The sequence below is a fragment of the Linepithema humile genome, chromosome 5, assembly GCF_040581485.1.
Source record: "Linepithema humile isolate Giens D197 chromosome 5, Lhum_UNIL_v1.0, whole genome shotgun sequence".
NCBI lineage: Eukaryota > Metazoa > Arthropoda > Insecta > Hymenoptera > Formicidae > Linepithema > Linepithema humile.
The window spans coordinates 21,406,502-21,426,931 of record NC_090132.1 but is presented as its reverse complement, the minus strand read 5'-3'; the positions used below and the strand labels follow the sequence as shown (position 1 = coordinate 21,426,931).

Sequence of the window (20,430 nt, the reverse complement as noted above, 5' to 3'; positions counted from 1 at the left end):
AAGCAGCGTCTGTTGAGCAAAATCAATACCCAACTGCCCGTAATAATTCTATTATGCGCGCCGAGCGATATCGATTCGCCGAAAAAGTTTCGCATTACTCCACATTTAGCAGAATTATATTCCTCAAGTATAAACACTTACGGCATTCTAAATTGAATGAGACAAACCGTAATTTGTAAACGTCAATTTGGATGTCGCATTTATTAAGACGGATCGTAGAAATTCTGAATTTGTCCTCATCTCCGCGCCGAACTTCTCAATCACATCAAGCGTAATTGGTTAACTGTGGGGAAAATTAGACCGCGCGCGTCACAGGGATTAAATGTCACGTGCGAGTGATATATTTTTCGAGCTGATAGGAGCGTACATTCGATATTTTTATCTCGTTCATATCATTAACTGTCCTCCCACGCTCCCGAATTGCGTAGAGCCGCGAAACCCACATCGATAACAGCATTTCAACTATCCCGGTGATGACGCGAGCAGCGCCGAGCAGCCTCCGCATTTGCCATGCAATATTGTATGTCGCACTTGCCGCGCCGTTCCAACGAACAGGACAACCTAATTGTTCGCGAAAGTAAACTTCGCTCCGCGTCGCGCGCAAATTACCTCGTTACAGCCTTGGCTGAATTCCGCGGCCGCGAAACGTATGCGACGGTTATTGTCATTGCAAATGTGCATCTGCTGGTGTGCACATACGCGCGGAAAGCATTTCCATTTGCATAGTGAGTTACGTCCACATCGGAGGACATCGCGTTACGACGACTGATAAACTTGACAACGAAAAATTCATTGTAGAAATCAGCATTGAAAGCGTTCTACTTGTAACGGCGGAAGTATAAAAAAAAACTTTAAAAATCCAAGATAAAACAAGGTACAAAATATTGTTTTGCAGCTCACGACATTAATTAATGATGCTTGATTAAATCGGAAATCAGTCGCAATTTTTCCTCAACAATGACGATTTCCAATGGAAGATCCGGGCTTCCGTAACTGTTGCTTTCCCGATTACTCTTTCATCATTTTCTGCAACATGAACGTCAGTCATCTTCATTCTTTCTTCTTGTTTCCGTGAAAGCGATTCAAATAATAGGAACAAGGTAGCTACATCTCGTAGGTAATTTGACCTCGTTTCTAACGCCGGTTGAGGGATGATCGGTTCCGGCCGGTGTGGCGGATGCCGATGGCAAAAGTCAATTTCTTGTCGGGAACGGCGATAAAAAAGAAGTCGATCAATCAACTCGTCGCAACCGCTAATCAGACAGTACGAGCGGAAATCGATTCGCAGGCACCAAATATCCAAAAGCGAAGAGAGAAAGAGAAAGCATCTCGCGTTTGCAGCATAACTCAAAAAGAAAGAAAAAAAAATCTATTTTTCGCGATCAGAATATATTTTATCGCTCCGCATATAAATGGCGTATCATGAGATCCAGCAAAATGCTTTTACTATGAAACGTCTTTTCGGTTTATGGCGCATTCGATTTCGGACGCATCGATCGCGCTCGTTACCGTGACAGCCGCTGACAAATCTATCTCGCGATTTACGCGGTTTTCTCCTGCGACTTTTATTGTACGGACTTTCAAACTGCCGAGATTGCGAAACGCCATCCATTACGAATTGCATTCAACTAACAGACTTGTATAAAGGTATAAGCTGTCTCAGACATTTATGCAAAATTCTTTTCTTCCGTAGATTCATTTCTTTGTTCAATTTTTTTTAAATAAAATGTCAAAACATTATTAATACGGCTTTAAAAGTTATCCAATAATCGCAATAAAATGCTACCCGCGAGATAAGCTACAAAATTTGTTTACTACGTAAACAAATAACAAAAATTTATGCTTGATTTAACTTCAGATGAACTTTGAATTAATAGAATTTTGGTTTGATCGGAATATCAAGTTTAACTAGTTTTTTTAATAAGTTTAATTTAAATATCAAAATTCAAATCTCAATGTAATCTTGAAAGTTAAGAATAATAGTGTATCATCAAAGTTTTGATAAGAAAAGATAAGCTAATCTGCCATCAATTTTAATCTGCGGTGATTTTAATTGCTACTTCATACACTACCATATATATACCTTCTCAAATTTAATACAACAATGAAAATTATTTGCGTAAGATTAAAGCACAATAAAAGGAAACAGGTTCACGGTAATGTGATCATAACTTTTCTTGTGAATAGTAAAAGGATGAAAAATTAATTACATTGCCAGCACTCCACTCATCGGCGCAACGTTCCGTTTTGTCGCTATATAAAAGCCTAACTCAAGGACTCCCTCAAAGACTCCTATCGAAGGCGGAATTCCAGAAGCGAATTTCCGTCCGTCTCGGCACGAATGACATTTACCGGAAAATGAAATTTTCGCGCTTCGCAAAACGACGTCGGCTAGATGCACCTGTGCGCGGCATATATGTATAGGCTTGATGTAAAAACGATAAAAAATTACAATGTCGCTCCGTCTCACGTGCTCCTACACGATAAAATGGTTTTTTTTTTTGCCAACGCGCCCATACTTCCGTCCCGGCAAACTTCATTTTCTATGCACGAAAGCTCGCGCGTCGTCGTCGGGAAATAATAATAAACTGGCTTGGTCATGTGTATGCTTGCGAATAGCCATTTTCTAGGGTGAACGCAAAATACCTATCGCATTTGGTAAAAATGTTTTCTATCACGCGAGAACGTTCATATTTTGCAATCAAAATCGATAGATTAGACTTTCTCAGCAGTTATATGTTGTATCGACCCCATTTCAAAAATCAAATGTAAAGCTTTTTTCTAGATTAAGTTCGTTATAGTTCGCAAGTTGTAATACTAGACAGCTATTTGTTTGTTTTAGTATTTTGCTTTTTTCTGAACGCTTCAATTTATATAAAGCACATATGCGAAACAAACAATACACTTTTCCAATTTTTCTAATTTACAACAACAATATAACTCACCGTTCCGATTTGACTATCTCGATATGCGATGGCTTTCGCTTCGATTAAAATCTGTCGCGCCAATAAAACGTAAACGGAGAATTCACATTTTCTACAAATGCAAATGCGAGGAACAAAAATTTCGTAATGTAAAAATAAAAAAAAAAGTTACGAAATATTCTACCACAATATTTGAAGAGAAAAGCCCGTGCATTAAATTTAATTTACAGCTTCTCGCAAGTGAGAGAATTTCGTAAATTCCTTCGCATATGTAACGCGTTGGAATGGCGTGCAGTTTCCATGCACAGAAGATTGGACGAAAGTCCTCTAGGACGTTGTGCCAGAAACAACCCGTGTGGCATCGAGCATGAATTATCCGCCATCTGAGCTTGGCACGGCGATTTGTCGTAATACGTTATGACTGCCGCGCCTGCATCTGTCACACTGACAGACAGCGAGGGCTAACGGTGTGTATCGGCGCAAATGTTCGCCAGGAAGTGATAGCGGTCTTACGCCGGACGCGTCCCAACGTACCGATGTTAAAATCTATTTCTAGTCAAATATATACAGGATATCCAATTTCTATGTCAAAGTTAATGAATTTCAGCCCCGTTCGCCATCGTACCCCGGGAATACATTTGAATACGATAACCTGGGAATGCATTTGATATATCATATCAGAAGTCGAAATACCGACATATCGTGTACCAATTCTGATATACTCGAGATGCGTGGATGGTCACAAAAGAACTGCAATATATTCGCCGGATGTTTCCGATATTCGCGTGTTCTTAATATCAAGCTTGTCATTAACATATCTCCACGATTGCGAAATGTGCGATCGCAGTTGAAAAGAAACCAATCGCGATAACATTTCTTACGAGATATTTTAGCCCGACGTTTGAGCGGTGTGTCAGCGGTTTCTTATTCGTATTCGGCAGGTCGGCTCCTCCGACAGCATACCGAAGGATCGGAGGACGAATATTACAAAAGGCCTATTAAAATGTATACCGGTTGCTGGGCCCTGCTATCCATCAACGTCAACCTGTTGCAGGTTACGTTATCCCTAGTCGACTAAACCTACTTTACTCGGAAGAAAGTCGGTTGGTGGATTTAATCGGTTTAGTTCAATGTCAAACAAGAAGGAAGGATTAAACAAGCGCATCTAGTGATAAATGTGCGGTATAAGAACATGAATTCCCCGCTTGAGAAATTGTACCTCCCTTGCCTTTGTTTCCGCGTTCACTGAGAAGATAAACGATATAAAATTCACATTTTTTTCTTTTCAAAAATTATATGCACAGCTAGATCGGCGGCATAAAGACACTCCGTGTGCTAAATTCAATTTACGAAACTACTGCTCGATGTAAAATAAGCTAAGCACGACGATAGTGCCGCAGGAACGTCTCATTCCTCCCGTCAAGAATCGTTCCGTTTAAATAAGCTTCGACACAAAAGGTCCATTTTTTCGCGGTTGCTGGCTTAGAAACGCTTTCATCCGTTGTCGCTGATACACGGCAGCTGGCGGTAGATCGGATCGATGAGCGGCGTCGGGTTAACTCGAGTGCCGCCTCTCCATCGCACTGACTTTTCAGGCTATTTTTAACGCAGGACTATTCTCGTGATACTATTTAGCAGCGTCCGCAGGTGGTGCGCGTCTACACCGATGTTGTAACAGCACGGAGCGTACACGAAGTCGTTACGATCAAGATTTTTTTTTCGTTTACGTAATCACGCTGTTAAAACAGACGATATTCGAAACGATAATTGTTTCCAATTATACGCAAAGAGAAACCTATCAATTATGCGCAGAAAATGCGAAGCAACGATTGCTGAGGAATAATTTTATCTCCGCGCTCTTCATATATGATACCTTGAACTTTTTATCCTCGCGTGTAATTTATCTTATGCGATAGTTATATCAAGATTTGCACTTTGCGTTATTAAATCATTACTCGCTTATTCTTTCAGACAGCGACGATGAATAATGGCGATTGTTTTCCATGATTGAACAATCCACGAACAATAGAATAATCGCGTAAATATTGCTTGCTTTTAATGCCTATGAATAAAAATACGTAATAATGCATTGCAAATTATTATTATCTGAACATTAATAGTGTATCACATGTGATGCTCGTATTCCGGTGTTATTGTTAAGAGAAAAGCAATCAATAGTGCAAACCATGCGGAATTTACATGACCAAATTTTGGCCGCGCTAAAAATTATGACCTCGGGCGGCCTCCAGAGGTTAATCAACGGAATAGATGGTGAAAATCCCAGAAATAAACTGCTAAATAAAATGATTATTCGCCGGGAACAATACATGATATTATGCGTCCTACGTTTAACGAATATCGCCATTAGCGTGCGGAAATACGAGGCAGCGATTCAAGCGTGTAAATAACTCCTGGATATTATAGGGAAGTTCCGGCCCGTGAGCGAACGGGCGAGCGAATGAACAGCGCGGAGAGAACAACGACGATTGTTTCGCAGCCTCGAGCGCGTAAGTGACGTGGGAACGATCGATTATCGAACCATCCGCCGCGACAAATGCGTAACACCGATCCCGCGGGGTGTCTCGGTATCGTCATCATGGCTCGTAATCCGCGCGCGCGCATGCACGCTCTAACGAGGCATTCGGCACAGCGACACAGTTTCTAAAACCGTTTAACCCGTTTCTACTGGATCGCCGCGAGCGACAACAATATCGACGTGCACGAGGCTCGATTATCTTCATCTCGTTCACGTACACGTAATGCGCGTATCACTACAAACATTCCGCGCCTTTCGATAGCACTTCTCGTGACCATTTAAAGTTGACGCTCTCGCAAGGAAGCTTTCGCAAAAACATTCTACGCGTGCAGTACATTATCTTTATTCTACTTAACTCGTTTCTTGTGTAAAAAAGAGTTATGGAACGCTATTGTACATATATTTATGATACAAATAACAATAAAATTGTAACTTTTCGCTAAGACACGTGGTTCCTAGTAAATTTTTTTTTTACGTTTGGCTAATGTTTAAATTTTTATCTATAGATTGTGTTCAATATATTCATCAACTAGAAAAAAAGACGCAAGAAATATATTACTACTTTGAAGAAAGCCATCTAAATAAAAATATACGATGAAAATCGTATAAAAATAAAAGAGAGAAGATTTTCGCAGAAAAACATGTACTTTTCATAAAATCCTCTATCGTAATGTTATTCGCTCACGCAATAAGAGATATTGCTGCGCGACTCACGCGAAAGCCACTGATATAAACAAATTGGCACATTTCACGTAAGTGTGTGTCGCGATAGAGGCGGGAGTGTATCGTCGCAAGCTGAACATCACGGTTTATCTGAATGGACCGCCGCACTTCGCGCGTTCTCATTTTTCTGCCGCTGTTTCGTTTATGCTACGACATCGTCACGGTTACGTTGCAAAAAGCTGCGATAAACGTAAGTGTCCAAGGGACACGTGTGCGTTCGCACACATGTACAGACGGACGGAGAAACCTCTTTGACGTATCTAGGGCTTAGCCGCCTCGCCGTCAAAACTTCTCAGGCAGGCAGAAGAGCGAAGCTGAAAGAGACCGAGCGCGGTAGATAGTTATAGAAATACTCGCATTCTACTCCAACAATAAACCGATACGACGTATGCACGTACGGCTGACAGGGTCACAGGGTAAGATTACGCGTAGCGCATTGAATAATTAAAGCCAGGCTAAATTACCGCGGAATTTCAGTCCGCAAGGTCGGGGTATTAATAGCAATTAACGGACATCGCTCTCGAACGGGATATTACTTAATCCTTCAGTTGCGGTAGGTTAATCTACGCGCTCGAGTTAGTTATCGACAAGTTGTAGGCGCGGCATTTGCGACATTTGCTTTGAAGTCACGCAATAATTAACGTAAAATAATAAGCGTCAATTAACAACTTTAACTTCCCTTTCCTCCGCATCGCGTCTTGATATAAATTTTTGTACAACTCTTATATTGTATCTACGATCTGATTGTTTTCTTAGAGTCATATAATAGACCAAATTATTTTATGTCGTAAGAAAATGTCTGTAATATCTGGTATTTTTCATTTTGCCACTTGATATGCCGCGACGTAAAAGAATTCCATCTATAATCGCGCGGCTTCTCGCATCGCCACATTCTCATACAGATTTCGCCAGATTCTTCTGGAAAAGTCGATCGCGCAAAACCAGCGTAAGAAAACGCCGTAGGACATTATAAAATCGATACGTATATTTTGAAAATAAAGTCTTATATTCAAAAATTAAATTCAATATAATTCGCGATATCGCAATATAAAACTGTTTTTCACAATAACGCCAATTTTCATAAGCATCTAACTTGTAAAAGAAAATCACGAAGCAAGATTTAAGGAGAAAAAAAAAAAAAAGATAAATCTTTCTCCGGAAGTGTTTCAGAGCAAGATAAAAGTGGCCAACACTTCGACGATCCGTGCCCTTCTGTGAAAAGGCGTAAAAATGGCTTCGCGGAAGTGCTATTAACGATTAATCCACGGCAGGCGTCGGCGTTCGATTCATATAAACAAAGGGTTAGAAGCCACAGCCGCCACCAACAAGCGCGCCCGCGCGCGCGCTAGCTCGTCGTGCCGACGGCGGGGGATGAAGGTGTAAGGGATGACAACCCAACCCCGGCCGGCTGGCAGCTACAATGGCAACCAGGGCAAGGACGATTACCACCGCATGTGTATCCCCGCTTTCTCCCCGCCTCGCGTATCTCCCTACTCATCCTTTCGCAAGCGCCCTGGCCACGCTACCGCCCCTTCTACCTTTCCCCTCTGCCAGCCACTTTTCAAACTTAACCGGTCCCCTACATTGCATTTCCCGCTATTGAATTTGGCGGCGCCCCGAAGCTCGTCGCGGAATTTCGAGGCTCGATTATCTCCCCGGGAAATTGCGATACATTGTTTCTCGCAATAAACGTAATTATGCGAAATGCACTTTGTAGAAATTATTTCGTCATAATTTTTTCTGCGGCTGTTTTAATCGATTGTTCCAATCGAGTTACTTTACACTCGCGCGAAATTTTTTATAAGCTTCGTTAATTTATTTCTCGAGTCGAGCTTAAACCGTCAGTCGTATAAAAAAATCAATGCTTGAAACTGTTTTTTAGCTATATATCAGAATTTTAATAAATCTCGAAACTTTTATCAATATATTGGAAATTCGATAAATCCCGTATCTTTCCACGTGCGTTCAATACAACGATACATTTCAGGTTTGAAAGATTCCGTTGTATGTCATCGTGCTCCAATAATAAAATGTCGCTCTAGAATATCGGATTTCGCGGCGTGGTGTGTTTAGTGAAAGGTTTTTGGCAAGTAACGCATGCGTTCGACCGAATGAAATATTCAGGAGCGACGTTCGAGGATGAGCGGGATGTAAGTATTCTGCCGAGGAACGAAGGCAACCAACCGACTTGAAAGCACGTCGGTGTCGGCTAAATCGACCCCAGAAAGACGGATAAGTTCCTGAATTATGTACAGTGAGCAAATTTAAATTTGACACTTAGCAAGCCTCCGACGGAAGGAGGAGTTCGGCGTAGGATCAATGGGTTAACCGGAAACAAAACATTGATTTGGCCACAATCCGATTCAAAGCATTCTACGCTTCTAGCGATCGAAATCCGAGAAATGTTAACTTAACGTTAACGAAATAATTGATAGATATAAATAACAGCGATCGACCCTTGTTATAATAGATTAAACTTCCGGCGTCATAAATGTAAAAACATTCTTGCGCGAAATATTTTCGCAATCGCGTGTTTTATTTACAAATAAACGTAGAAATGATTTCCGTACCACTCCATCAACGAGAGCTGGAATATACGAAAGCTGCACGGCTTTTGAATTGCTGCTAAATAATTACAGTGGAGCAAACAGATGCGTTGTTGTTAGCATACAACGCGTTAATATTTGAATAAACTGATTATCGTTTAACTTAATCCTCAGGTTGACTGTTGAATGTGACGGCAAATTTTCGAAAATAGTCGTTTTCACGTTGAACGCTATCTTGCTTTTTGTTACGCGAGGCGTAATCAAGCTCGAGAGAGTATACGCGAGGATATATGATCGTACTTGGCGTAAGAAATGTTATATATGTGTGTGTGTGTGTGTGTGTGTGTGTTTATATAGAATAAGTATAATATAAGATGATAAATTAAACTCACTCTCGTCGGTCTGCGGCGCAGAGAGAATGGCGCTGTGCTTTTTCTTCACATCCTCCACGTTCGTCTGGATCCTATCTATCATTTCGCGGATTTCCTCCACCTGCGGAAAAACACACGTCAGAGTCAGCAGCTGGTTTAAACTTCGTAAAATTTATTCGTGTTTCGCAGATTCGATATATACATTGCCGCGAACTTTCACATATCTATTAGAGAAGTATCTTGAAACAGAAGCGTAAATTCAAGTTTGAAAATTTTTATGTAACTTACTGATCATATCACATTCGTCTAAATTGACATTTCGTTTTATAAGCTTTGTATCAAACTTAAATTTGCATTGTAAAATAATATAAAACTTTTTAATATGTTTCGATCTTTGATTAAATGTAGTTTGCCGTTATTAGCTTTTAATATGTCGGATTATGGTGTTTGTATGATAAAAAATGAGATATATTAGTCGAAATATTAATATTCAAGTCATCAGTATCATAATTCGTCTTTAATAAAATTAAAAAAAACAGCCTCGTTAAAAGAATAATGAGAAAAGAAGCGCTCGATTGCATTGCTGATGAAAGTAGCCAATTTAAGTAGTAGAGGTCGGCACACATTACATCGAACACACTACTCTACTTAAGTAGTATAGCCGTAATTGTGGTCAGAACATGTGGCGCTCGCCGCAAGTGGTGCAAACCACGCTTGGCCAGGCGATCACGATACTTGCTTGCAAGTTCACACATATTTCGAAAAATTTTCAGAAAAAGTATTAAAACATGTGGAAATTTATAAAAAAAGTTTGACACATGTGCACTTGAAGACTTTTGGTTTAAATAAAACTGATCTGCTACTTGGAAAAGTGATATATATAAATAATAAAAATAAAATATTAACTCAAACTAATTTTAGCATATTTTTTAAAATTTAATTAAATCTTTACTTTATACATAAAAGTGCTAGAATTAAATAAGATTTTATATAAAGCATTTGAAATTGTAAATTCTACTTCCCGCAAAATAAAGCAATTACTCATCCGATATTTGCTAAATAAATGCCTTAATTTATGGATGACGTAAGTGGAACAAGGAAGAATTGTTTCGACAAAGTTCGTTCGCAATTTCCAAGCTACAAAGGTCTCCGTTCGCCATCGGCTTTAAGAGATATTCTTAGCGGGAGATCTCGGTCGCGGTGAATTCCGAAAGCTCTCGTTCGCGTATCCTCGGCGCGATCTAATTAGTAAGAGGAAAGAGAATGGCGAGTAATATCCGGTCAACCCGCGCGAGAGACGAGAGGAGGAGGACCAGCCCTATGCGATGATAGAGAGGGTCCACGTACACAGCGTCGTAAAACCGGACGAAATCCCATCGATTGACCCGCCGGAAGAGGATGCGTAATCTCCCACTCTATCTCTCGGCGACCTTTCCCGCTTGATGCGATTCCGTCTGACTCATCATCAGGATTCTCCGCTTTATCACGACAGACGTAAGAAATGACGTCAGATACTAGCCAGTGTCGCAGTCATCGTCCAGCAAGCTGGAATTTCGCCAGAGAGGAGATACGCCGAGGGAAACAGCTACGGACGGACGAACGGATGGCTGGCCATCTCGTGAAACAACTCGATCCGTAAACGTTAACTGCCTCGCTCAAGCTCCGTCCGGCTCTAATCCCTTTAATAGCGCATGATGACGAGAAATAGTCTCGAAAGTGACGTAATTTCAACGATTAATTTAATTCGCCAAGTTTAATAATAAATGAGGTACTTTTAAAAAGTGTGTCAATTCAACACACGTCTACTGTCATATATTTTTTTTTTTTTTTTTCTAGAATGTATCGTATATGTTAAGATAAATATTTCCATGGAAAAATTAATCTATCGTAAATAAAGTTGACAGCAATTGCAAATAATGTATAAAGAATAAACATTCCATGGAAACATTCACGATAACATTCCAGATTTAACAACAAGCTGACACCATGCCCTCATCGCTCAAAAAAGTCGCTCGTTTCTCGTCAAAGGATAACGATAACGGTAACATAACAGGTGATCGATACTAAGAAGAGTGCGATCCGCTAAGAGCTCCTTCGTGACTACACTCTCTCATCGGCGAGGTATACGTTGCTCCGCGCGCAGGAGCGGGTCTCATTAGTGCCACCCTGCATCACTCGCGGCGCATTCTCGTAAGCGCGCCGTTTTCATCTCGCTCGATTGCACGCTCGTAGACCATTCCGGTCCTTCCTCGTTACTTCCTCCCTGCGACTGCATAGTGCATAGTCTGCATCGCGTTTACGTACGGGACACACGAACGGAGAGTCTAATGACGCTGTTACGACATACCCGAAACACGCAAGACATCGCACGGCACGTCTGTGTATCGATTTCGCGTTAAGACAAGCTTCTTTTTTTTGCTCAATTGTCGGAACGAGATTTCCTGGTCGTAAGTCTCAATCTTACACTTTCAAACGATAATTTTGGAACGAGAGAAAATTAAAAGGCTGTTGCGTGTCCTAAGAACATCGTAATGATATAATATGTTGTACTATTATTTTATATTTCACGAACGATGCAACGATTAATTATTGTAATACGTAATAAAATATATTCGTTTACGTATTCTACAGGAATAAATGGAATCCTCTTTCGCAAAATAACTATTAAATATAAGTTATATTACCGTGTTTTATTGAGAAATATCAATGCATTGTTATTTCTGTACAATATATTGTAATACTAACTCGTTTATTATTGATACTATGCATATATTTGTAAACTATATTATTTCACTAAAAAACTCGGTTATATATATTTCAGTGATTGTATTATTAAATAAATACAAATTAAATACATTCTCTCTAAATGCGGAGTTATTTATTAAAAGTATTAAAAAGCTTTAACCTTTAGAAAATAAATATTAATAAAGATCGATTTCAAGTTAGTAACGCTGAATGTCAGTACATAGAATATATTGAATTACGTAATTAGTGATTTCGAATTTTTAAAATAAATCCATCTACTTCTTTTGTCAGACACACACACAAAGCGTAGTTTGATTAATACATATAAATCAAATATTCATTTGTCGAAGCTGTAATTAAGTTCCGCCCACGATTTTTTCACGTTGCGTAAAAGTGTGTTGCTTGAAAACAGTATAACACCACACTATATTTATTGGAAAATACAAAATTATTTTTTACACAATCCGATGCAATACGAAGTTATTCGTATATGTATGGAATTATTTTACTTACTTCCGAGAATATTTAAAAATTACAATTTACGAGTGTGTACTCTCACTGTCGAAAGTTACGTGAAAAAGATATTTATCCTCCAGGTCTCGTCTAGACAAGATTCCGGAAGTTCGTTTCACGACCCGTGGTTGTGCGTAAGTTTCGCCCCGAGTTACAGCACGTTCACGAAGTTCGCGAAGACGGAAGGGAATATTAACGCTCACGAGGATGATGATAAGCTTGCGCACAATTACACGCGCGAAGGAATTTCGTGTCGACAGAGTTACACTTCATATTCAACGCGTTTCACTCCTCTTACCGCATGAGCAGGTACTAGAAGAGTTTTAATCGATTTCGCTAAGAGAGAGAGAAAATGTGAAAATTCAGATTTAACAGTGAAAATTCAAATTTGAACGCGCGGATGAATAATCGTAAAGACACGTCAAATGTTTCTTATAAAATAATTATGCCAGTGATTATAATCTAAATCGATTTTTTAGCATACTTAATGTATTCTAATCGATATAACGTATCCGCGATAGAAAAGTGGATACAAAGATTGTAAAAATGATGAAAAAGTTTTACACTGCTTCATATCTGCTTACAAGCGTAAAATGAATTGAATGGGAAAAGAAAAATCTGTTATACATGTCACGAGGACATTTCTCAAAATGCGATTTGTTTGGCTATCTCAAAGACAAATTTTCGACATCATAAAACATGATTTAATTAATAAATATTGACTTCAATTTCTCGAGTAGAAATTACTTCGAACAACATGAAGAGAAAAATAATATCTCGTTATAAATAAGCATCTGGTTGTTACCAAATACTACTTTCATTTCTCATGCTATATTAATGTTGTGAAACGTCATAAACTTTTTCATTGAAATAAAGTTGCGTCATAATTCTCGTTTTTCAGTAAAGCTACATGGAAAGTCACGCCGTAATCCAGTAACCCTTCCGAAATATAAAAACAAGTATTCAACATTGTAAAAAAGAAATCAGAATAATAACAATAAGGATAAAAATAAAAAAAGAGCGGCACGTAATTTCATTGCTGCAAGAAAATAATACGGAAATTCTCCAGGCAACGAAGTTCGTGGGAAAACAATGGGGAATAAAGATGCGAAATAAAACAGGCTGCGAAACGAGCGAGATAGCGACAGAACATGGTGAAAATCAATCTAACTTGGCGCGCACAAGCTTTCTGCGCGTGCTTTTACGACTATCCATTTACATGGGAACGCGCCTTTTCTCTGCGAAAATTCTCTCGACCTGTCGGAAAATATCGTGACAGCGTGCGAGCGGTATTTCTACGCCGCCGTGCCGATTGCACTCCGTGATATTCGTACGTGTCGCGCCAGTGAAATCGCATCACCGATGCAATTTTGCCGCCGCACGTCGCACTGTGTGGCTTTATTAGCAATATAAATACACAGTGCCGCTACGGCGCGGCTGATGGTGCCGAAGCGAATTACGAATTATTTATTGGCGCATAACGATCGTTCCGATGATTTGTCGCGAATTTCGCGCGGATGACAAGCGTATATTATACAAATTTAAGGCCGATCGTTTTTGCATTTCTATCTTTTAAAAATATATTAAATCAATGGCCTGTACATTTTTCAGTTCGAAAAACACGTAATTTTGCAATCATTTCTCTTATACAGAATATATTGTCAATCTTCTATTTGTGGCGTATGTATGAGTGAAATCTGTACACGGAGAGAATACTTTTGCTGAAAGATCCGAAAATTGTACCAGATATACAATGTAGATTTGAAAATAAATTTTGTTGGAAATTTATCAATAGAGCACTCGATCTTTGTCATATCGCAGCAAAAAGTTTTGACGATCCATATTCTCAGTTCGAGTACTCTATTGATTTTAAATGTTCAACAAAATTTATTTTCTGTATCTCTGACATAATTTTTAGATCTTTCAGCAAAAATGTTCTTTCTGTGTACAACATTTGTATTAATAAAAAACTGGTCTAAAAAATATTGATAAAAGAGATATACGAAAATATTTTTAGTTTGCTTTTTACGTTAACACGAACTTTACACAATATTGTTATGGAGTTAAATAAACGCAGTAGCTATGCATGTACGCTTCCGATAAATGCCTAAAGCGAATATCAAGCGAAAATAAGTGATAACAATGTGATTGTTGTAAGCGATTTGCAAGTGTAATGAGATGGTATTATTTAATAACAAATGCACAAAATTAGCATCACGGGGCAATTCATTCTTGCAGTTCCGCACCACAACAAAGCTGAATAGAATCTCTATTCATTTAGAACTTCTTCGTGCAAATATCCTTCGGGACTATCCACCTAGTTTTGTTATTTTACTTGAATAATTTCATACAGTCGTGCGTGATAAACAAAACTGGAGACTTAGTTTGAGAGAAAATATAAATAATTTGCCGGTGAATTATAGAAGTAATTTTAAATTCAATAAGTTATTCTTAAAAATGTCATACGAACGCAAATCTAAATTTACGAGCATCATGTTTATTTTCTTCTTCTGGATATTACGCCTACGTATACTATGTCTAGTTACGTAGTTATAGATATTCAATGAGTTGAACTTTTCAGCACAGTTCCGTTCGCGTTTGTGCAACATATAACGTTTATCAACAAAAACATCCGATATAATGCCACTTCGGCTCGCATCACTTCTCGCTTCGCGAGTCGCATCTGCATTTGAATTGCCTGCGTCCCAACAATCACGTCGTGCACGTATTCGGTCGCGTTAAAATCCGACATCCGCGGCAGGCAATCTCTCCCCGCTCTGAGCGGAGGATTTCGCGAGCGTTGTGTTTTCCGTCGGAGCTGGAACCCTCGTAAACGTCAAACACACGCGAATCACGAATGTCGACGAAACAGCGCGTGAGAAATGGCGCACTGTTTGCGATAATTATCATCCAGTTGCCGGCGAAATTGTATGCGATATTTATAGCCGCGCATTATCCCGGCGGATTCGATTCCTTCGTCGTCTTTCATCGACGATAAATTCTGATTTAGCGCAGAGCACGCTAAAGCTCCGACAGATATCGAGATAACTTTTAATTAGTTGCATTCGCCATTGTTGCAGAATTATTCCGACAAGAATAATGTTAAAACCGCAGGAAAACTGCATAACTGGATAAAACCATAATAACGGATTATACGAATAAAGATGAGGTGAGTGCTTTTAACCGAAGGTAAATACAGAAGCATTTCCAGAAGAACGCGAAGCGGGAGCATATCTTGACGTAAGAATTATCTTTTACCTTTTGGACATTTGCAACCATTTGAACGTTTGTCCAGAAACGGGTCATATGAATAGAAATGAGGTGAATGCCGCAAGTGCAAGCGAAGGTATTCTCTTCAAAAACATGAAGCAAAAGTGTGTCCTACGTACGATTAATTTTTCTTAGAATTTTATGAATAGTTTTTTCCTTAACCTAGATTCTTTCTTTCATTCTTTTCCACGCAGCTTTTTATTACACGGCCAACAGACTATGCAGACAGCATGATATGAACTTACGCGACATTCAAACTTGATAAAACAATTTATAAACGTAAACTTTAAACAATTCCTTATCATCCTTAAATTTTTATAAAATCTGAGAAACGAAATGATCCTCGTTACGCGATAACACTTGGTATTCAGGCTGACATCTCTTATCTATGATAACAAATCACCATCTCACAAGAAAAATAGTATATCAGATAAAAAAACCTTTTCATATTCGAGGAAGGGCGGAGACCAGGTTATTATTGTATGTGTAACCAGACGTGCACGTAAAAGAAAATTATATGCTTACTTTGTTATTTTCAGCTCTTGTTTTTCAAGAAGTGTATCGTTTGAGGTTAAACAAATGTAACTTTCCGTTTTTGCAAAATATACGCGATTTATTCTAAAAATAAGCGCGGATGTTTGTTTAGAATCAACATCAAAAAGACAGAAAAATTGCATCATTTTTCGAACGACGATAATCTGATGATCGCGAAAACATAATAATTTATAATTTTCCTCGTCAAATATTTAACGTACCTATATAAAGACATATATAGCAAAACGTACGTCGGCATACAGGCGTGTGTTTGCAATTCCCCGTAATACCGTATAAGCTGATTAAGCGATACGATTGACGCGCGATGCATATGGGCATCGATGCTTGTTAGAGATTTCGCTTCAGTAAATCGCACGCGAATTACGAATGCAGCACGAAGCACGAAATCTACGCCTTGGAAAAGAGACGCGCGCATGATACAAGAAGGCTGTATCTTGTTTCCCGAGCAAAGTGCATTTGCAAGTAAAAACATTTTATCGTAAAATAAGAAAGGGTTTGCGAACCGCGATCAATAAAATACGGACCTTGTGCGAAGATTCCAGCGCGGAACTTTTACGAAAAACTCTCTTGCGCAAGTTATTGAATTTTATATACAAGTGTTCTTATGTATTATCCCCCTCCTTCCCGTCCCGCGCGATATTCATACTCATATGAAAAGAAGCGGGAGAAATTGTATATTGTCCTCGTTAAGAGCGATACTTTTAAGCTGATACTGGCTTAACCTACTTTCAATTGTTGAGTATCGCGCCGTACCGGAAATGAAATTCCCGTAGTAACAAATTAGTTCATCACTCACCTCCGCGAAAAACTCTGTCATGAAATCATCCGGCGCCCCGACGTTGACGGACACATCGTCCGCCACATCGTCGTCGTCCGACTGGGCCTGTAATAAAATACAAACAATTATTAGAAACTGAACAGTACAGCGATTAACTGCTTGTAGACAAAAATTGTAGAATTATATTTCTTTGTTAATTTATCTGTGATTAATTAGAATGTTAATTTACTTATTTGCTATTAAATTTACTTTTAAATTTGCATTATTGAAAATATTGATAAAATTAACATTTAAAATAGTAATAAAATTATTGTAGAGACTTCCTTATATAATTCTATATTGGACAGTGACAGCATGTTATAGCAATTCGATAATCATTTCCGTGATATTCTGGTACTTGGAATAGAAATGATGCTATGAGATTATTTTCGGACATTACTTACAAAGTTCATAAATTAAAATTAGCTCTGATGCGATATTATTCCCATATAAAAAAATAAAACAAATATTCGTGCATAATTATTGCTGACTAATATATGAATACTAATTACTCTTATCAACGATTGCGCACGCGAATATATATAGTGCATACGCAATCTCTCGTGCTGATAAGAATCACTTCCTCTCGCATAACATGGTACAATCGCTTTCATTGGAACAATGATGTTGCCCGTGATAAAATAATCTCGGACGTTGTAATAAACAAATTGTCAACGAAATATTTAAATCTGAGCTAAAAATAAATTTTACGAAATTTTTTTTTAATTTCTTTACTCATTAACAGTAATTTTCATTAATTATAAATAAATTAATAATAGATTTAATGTAAAGAATACATAATTATTTACAAAAAAAATCATGTTATGCCAATGTTTTATATTAGATATAAAAATACTTTAAAAAATCTTCAAACACTTGTAAAATGATTCATTGCATTCTTATCGTCGTAGATCTTGGCGTCTGTCCATCGCGTAATATATATATATATATAATCAAATTGCTATCAGTTTAATTCCAAAAATTATCGACTACCTTATCGATGTGATTTGTCTTACTGTGATGTTTCAATCGAAACAATTAAATAACTCCTGATCAAATAACGTCTTTCTATTTTACGTTATAACAATAAAATAACATTATATAGACGCATGAAACAAAAGTTCTCCGCAATTTTTGACCTGCTAAAAATACTATAATAATTTTTTTATTTAATCCAAATTTTGATTTTAAATATTTAAATTATATTTCTGTCAAAAAATTGCAAATATATTATTTTATAGCCAGTAAATATAAGATCTTTCTTTCACACTAATGCAAATAGATGGTCTCGGTAGAAGGCGGAGAAGTTTTATAAAGTTTATGACAATCGTATAAAATATTTAGAGAAAAATCACTTTGACGAGCTTTCGAAGGTTTTCAAATAAATTTTAGATTTGATCAATTTATTATACGTTGCGTCATAAATCAATACTTATAAATAATACGAAGAACAATGCGAAAATATTTCATCGACGTCATCGAAAATACAATCTTTCTTTTCAGCGGACGTAAAGTCAGAGTGCTGAATGCAGTCAACTGATCGATCGAGGAAAAATTTCTTTTGCCACTGACAGCCACAGTGGACCACTGAGTTACTTTCATTATAAGTTTAACGTCGTTTGTCGCAAAAATAAAAATCTCATGGAACGACGGATCTACTGATTGTTCTTACGTTAACCGTTTCTGCTTTTTGCACGGAAAGCTTAAGATATATTAATTAAGTTTTAAATAATTTAACTAATTTTACGCTTCAAATTAATCAAAGTTGCAAAATATTACGTAAAATTATCAATTCTTAAACTGTTAGATAAAAACTAATACAATAAAGAGAAGAACATTCTGTTAAGACGAATTTCATGCATGAGAAGAATATTACATTAAAATAATAATACATAAAAATTCGCCGCTTTATACTATTTCTTTATCCAACAGTCGGATTATACTTTTATAGTTTTTATTTACAATTTATTAGACGTAAAGAAAGAAAATTAAAGTGACAATATAATGAAACAAAAAAACACCAAGATACGATTTTGATTTTCTTCAGGAAACTATAAGAATTCAAAATGTAACAGACTTTGCATAATCATTCATGAGATACGTCATAAATATATGTATATAAGAATAAAAAAACATGAAAGCAGTGTATAAAACAGAAAAATTAAATGTCTAATTTTGTAAAACAAATCCATATTTCTATTTTTCTCCATCTAAAATTTTGTTTGCTAACGCTTGGTATATAATTTTTCTATCAACACGGTGTAAATGAACACCACACCTGTCAAATTCGCGGCCGTGTTCGTTTCTCGATCGCCCTAGTTGTCGTTCGAGCTCTCTGTGTGCGCTTAATCGATACGATATTTGCATACAATTAAGAAACGATTATAGGTACCACGCGCGACAAGAGGACCGAGAGCGTATCGTCGTTCGTGTCGTTCTCCCGCGATCGATATCGCGTTTCCGCGCCGGCTGGTTTTCCGCGGCGAATTTCTTCTGCGCGGACACCGAATGAGTGATATTTTAATCGCGGCTAACGATAATGACAGTACATCCACATCGGACAAAATAATAACGTTATCCAAACAAAGTTTGGCGCGGCGACCGGCGCGAATTACATTATGTGTCTCTCTACGCTGTAACAAATGCGAGGCAGGATTGAAACCACTATAATTCTGCTGAGAGTTAGGAGCTAATTTATGTTATAAACATACGAGTATGAGCTTTGTGTTTATTCCTGACAACGGAAATGCGAGAATTCACGTAAAGTATAATATTCATTCGCAACCGTAACATTACAAATTGAATTGATGTTATAGTAGATCGGAGCCTTGCGTATTTAATTGCGAAAAGTGTTTAATTATAAATCTGTATTTTCCAATTACCGTAAAAACACACGTATATGAAATTTTGCATGTAATGTTTCCCGACAATTCAAATTACCAATAAAATTTCGTTAATTGCGCGTACTTTCGCTGGAATTGATAATAAATAAAACTTCTATGTTTTATTTCTGTTTTATTTCACATTTTTTTTTATAGTACGCGTATTCCGGGTAGCGCGTATTTAGATACTATCTCTAACGTAATTTTCACACGATCGATCATTGTTCCCGTTTCGACTTATGCTGAGCTAAGACTAAATCGCACCACCAGTACGGGTTAACTACCCAGGTTAGCATTTCTCTGTCCCTTTCTGAATTACGATGCTATCTATGGTATAGACGAAACAGTAAAATCGAGTTAAATAAGGTTAGCGCTAATCGACCTTTGTTACAACTCGGTCTGTACAGTATGTGATCCAGTTTAATTTATCATAATTATTTCCACATAATTCTACTCGGTGAATAATTCGCATTCCTTCCAAATTAATAAGTCAAAATAATTGCACATTCAATTACTATTCAATGACTGAGATATTTTTATAGTAACAT

The 20,430-nt window shown here is 37.8% G+C and overlaps 1 protein-coding gene across 8 annotated transcripts in view; it reads right to left on the bottom strand.

The window, feature by feature from the left end:
* Syx1A (Syntaxin 1A) overlaps positions 1 to 20,430 on the bottom strand; it is a 69,375-nt gene that overhangs the window by 44,984 nt on the left and 3,961 nt on the right. For all 8 annotated transcript variants that reach the window (XR_001101017.2, XM_067355562.1, XM_012369687.2 and 5 more), the window contains exons 2-3: positions 16,980 to 17,066; positions 9,122 to 9,221 (exon numbers count right to left, since the gene is read on the bottom strand). Coding sequence is in view for 7 of the 8 variants with exons in the window: in XM_067355562.1 (XP_067211663.1) it covers positions 9,122 to 9,221; positions 16,980 to 17,066 (187 nt within the window). In the remaining variant the exon portion in view is untranslated. The remainder of the gene's footprint in view (positions 1 to 9,121; positions 9,222 to 16,979; positions 17,067 to 20,430) is intronic.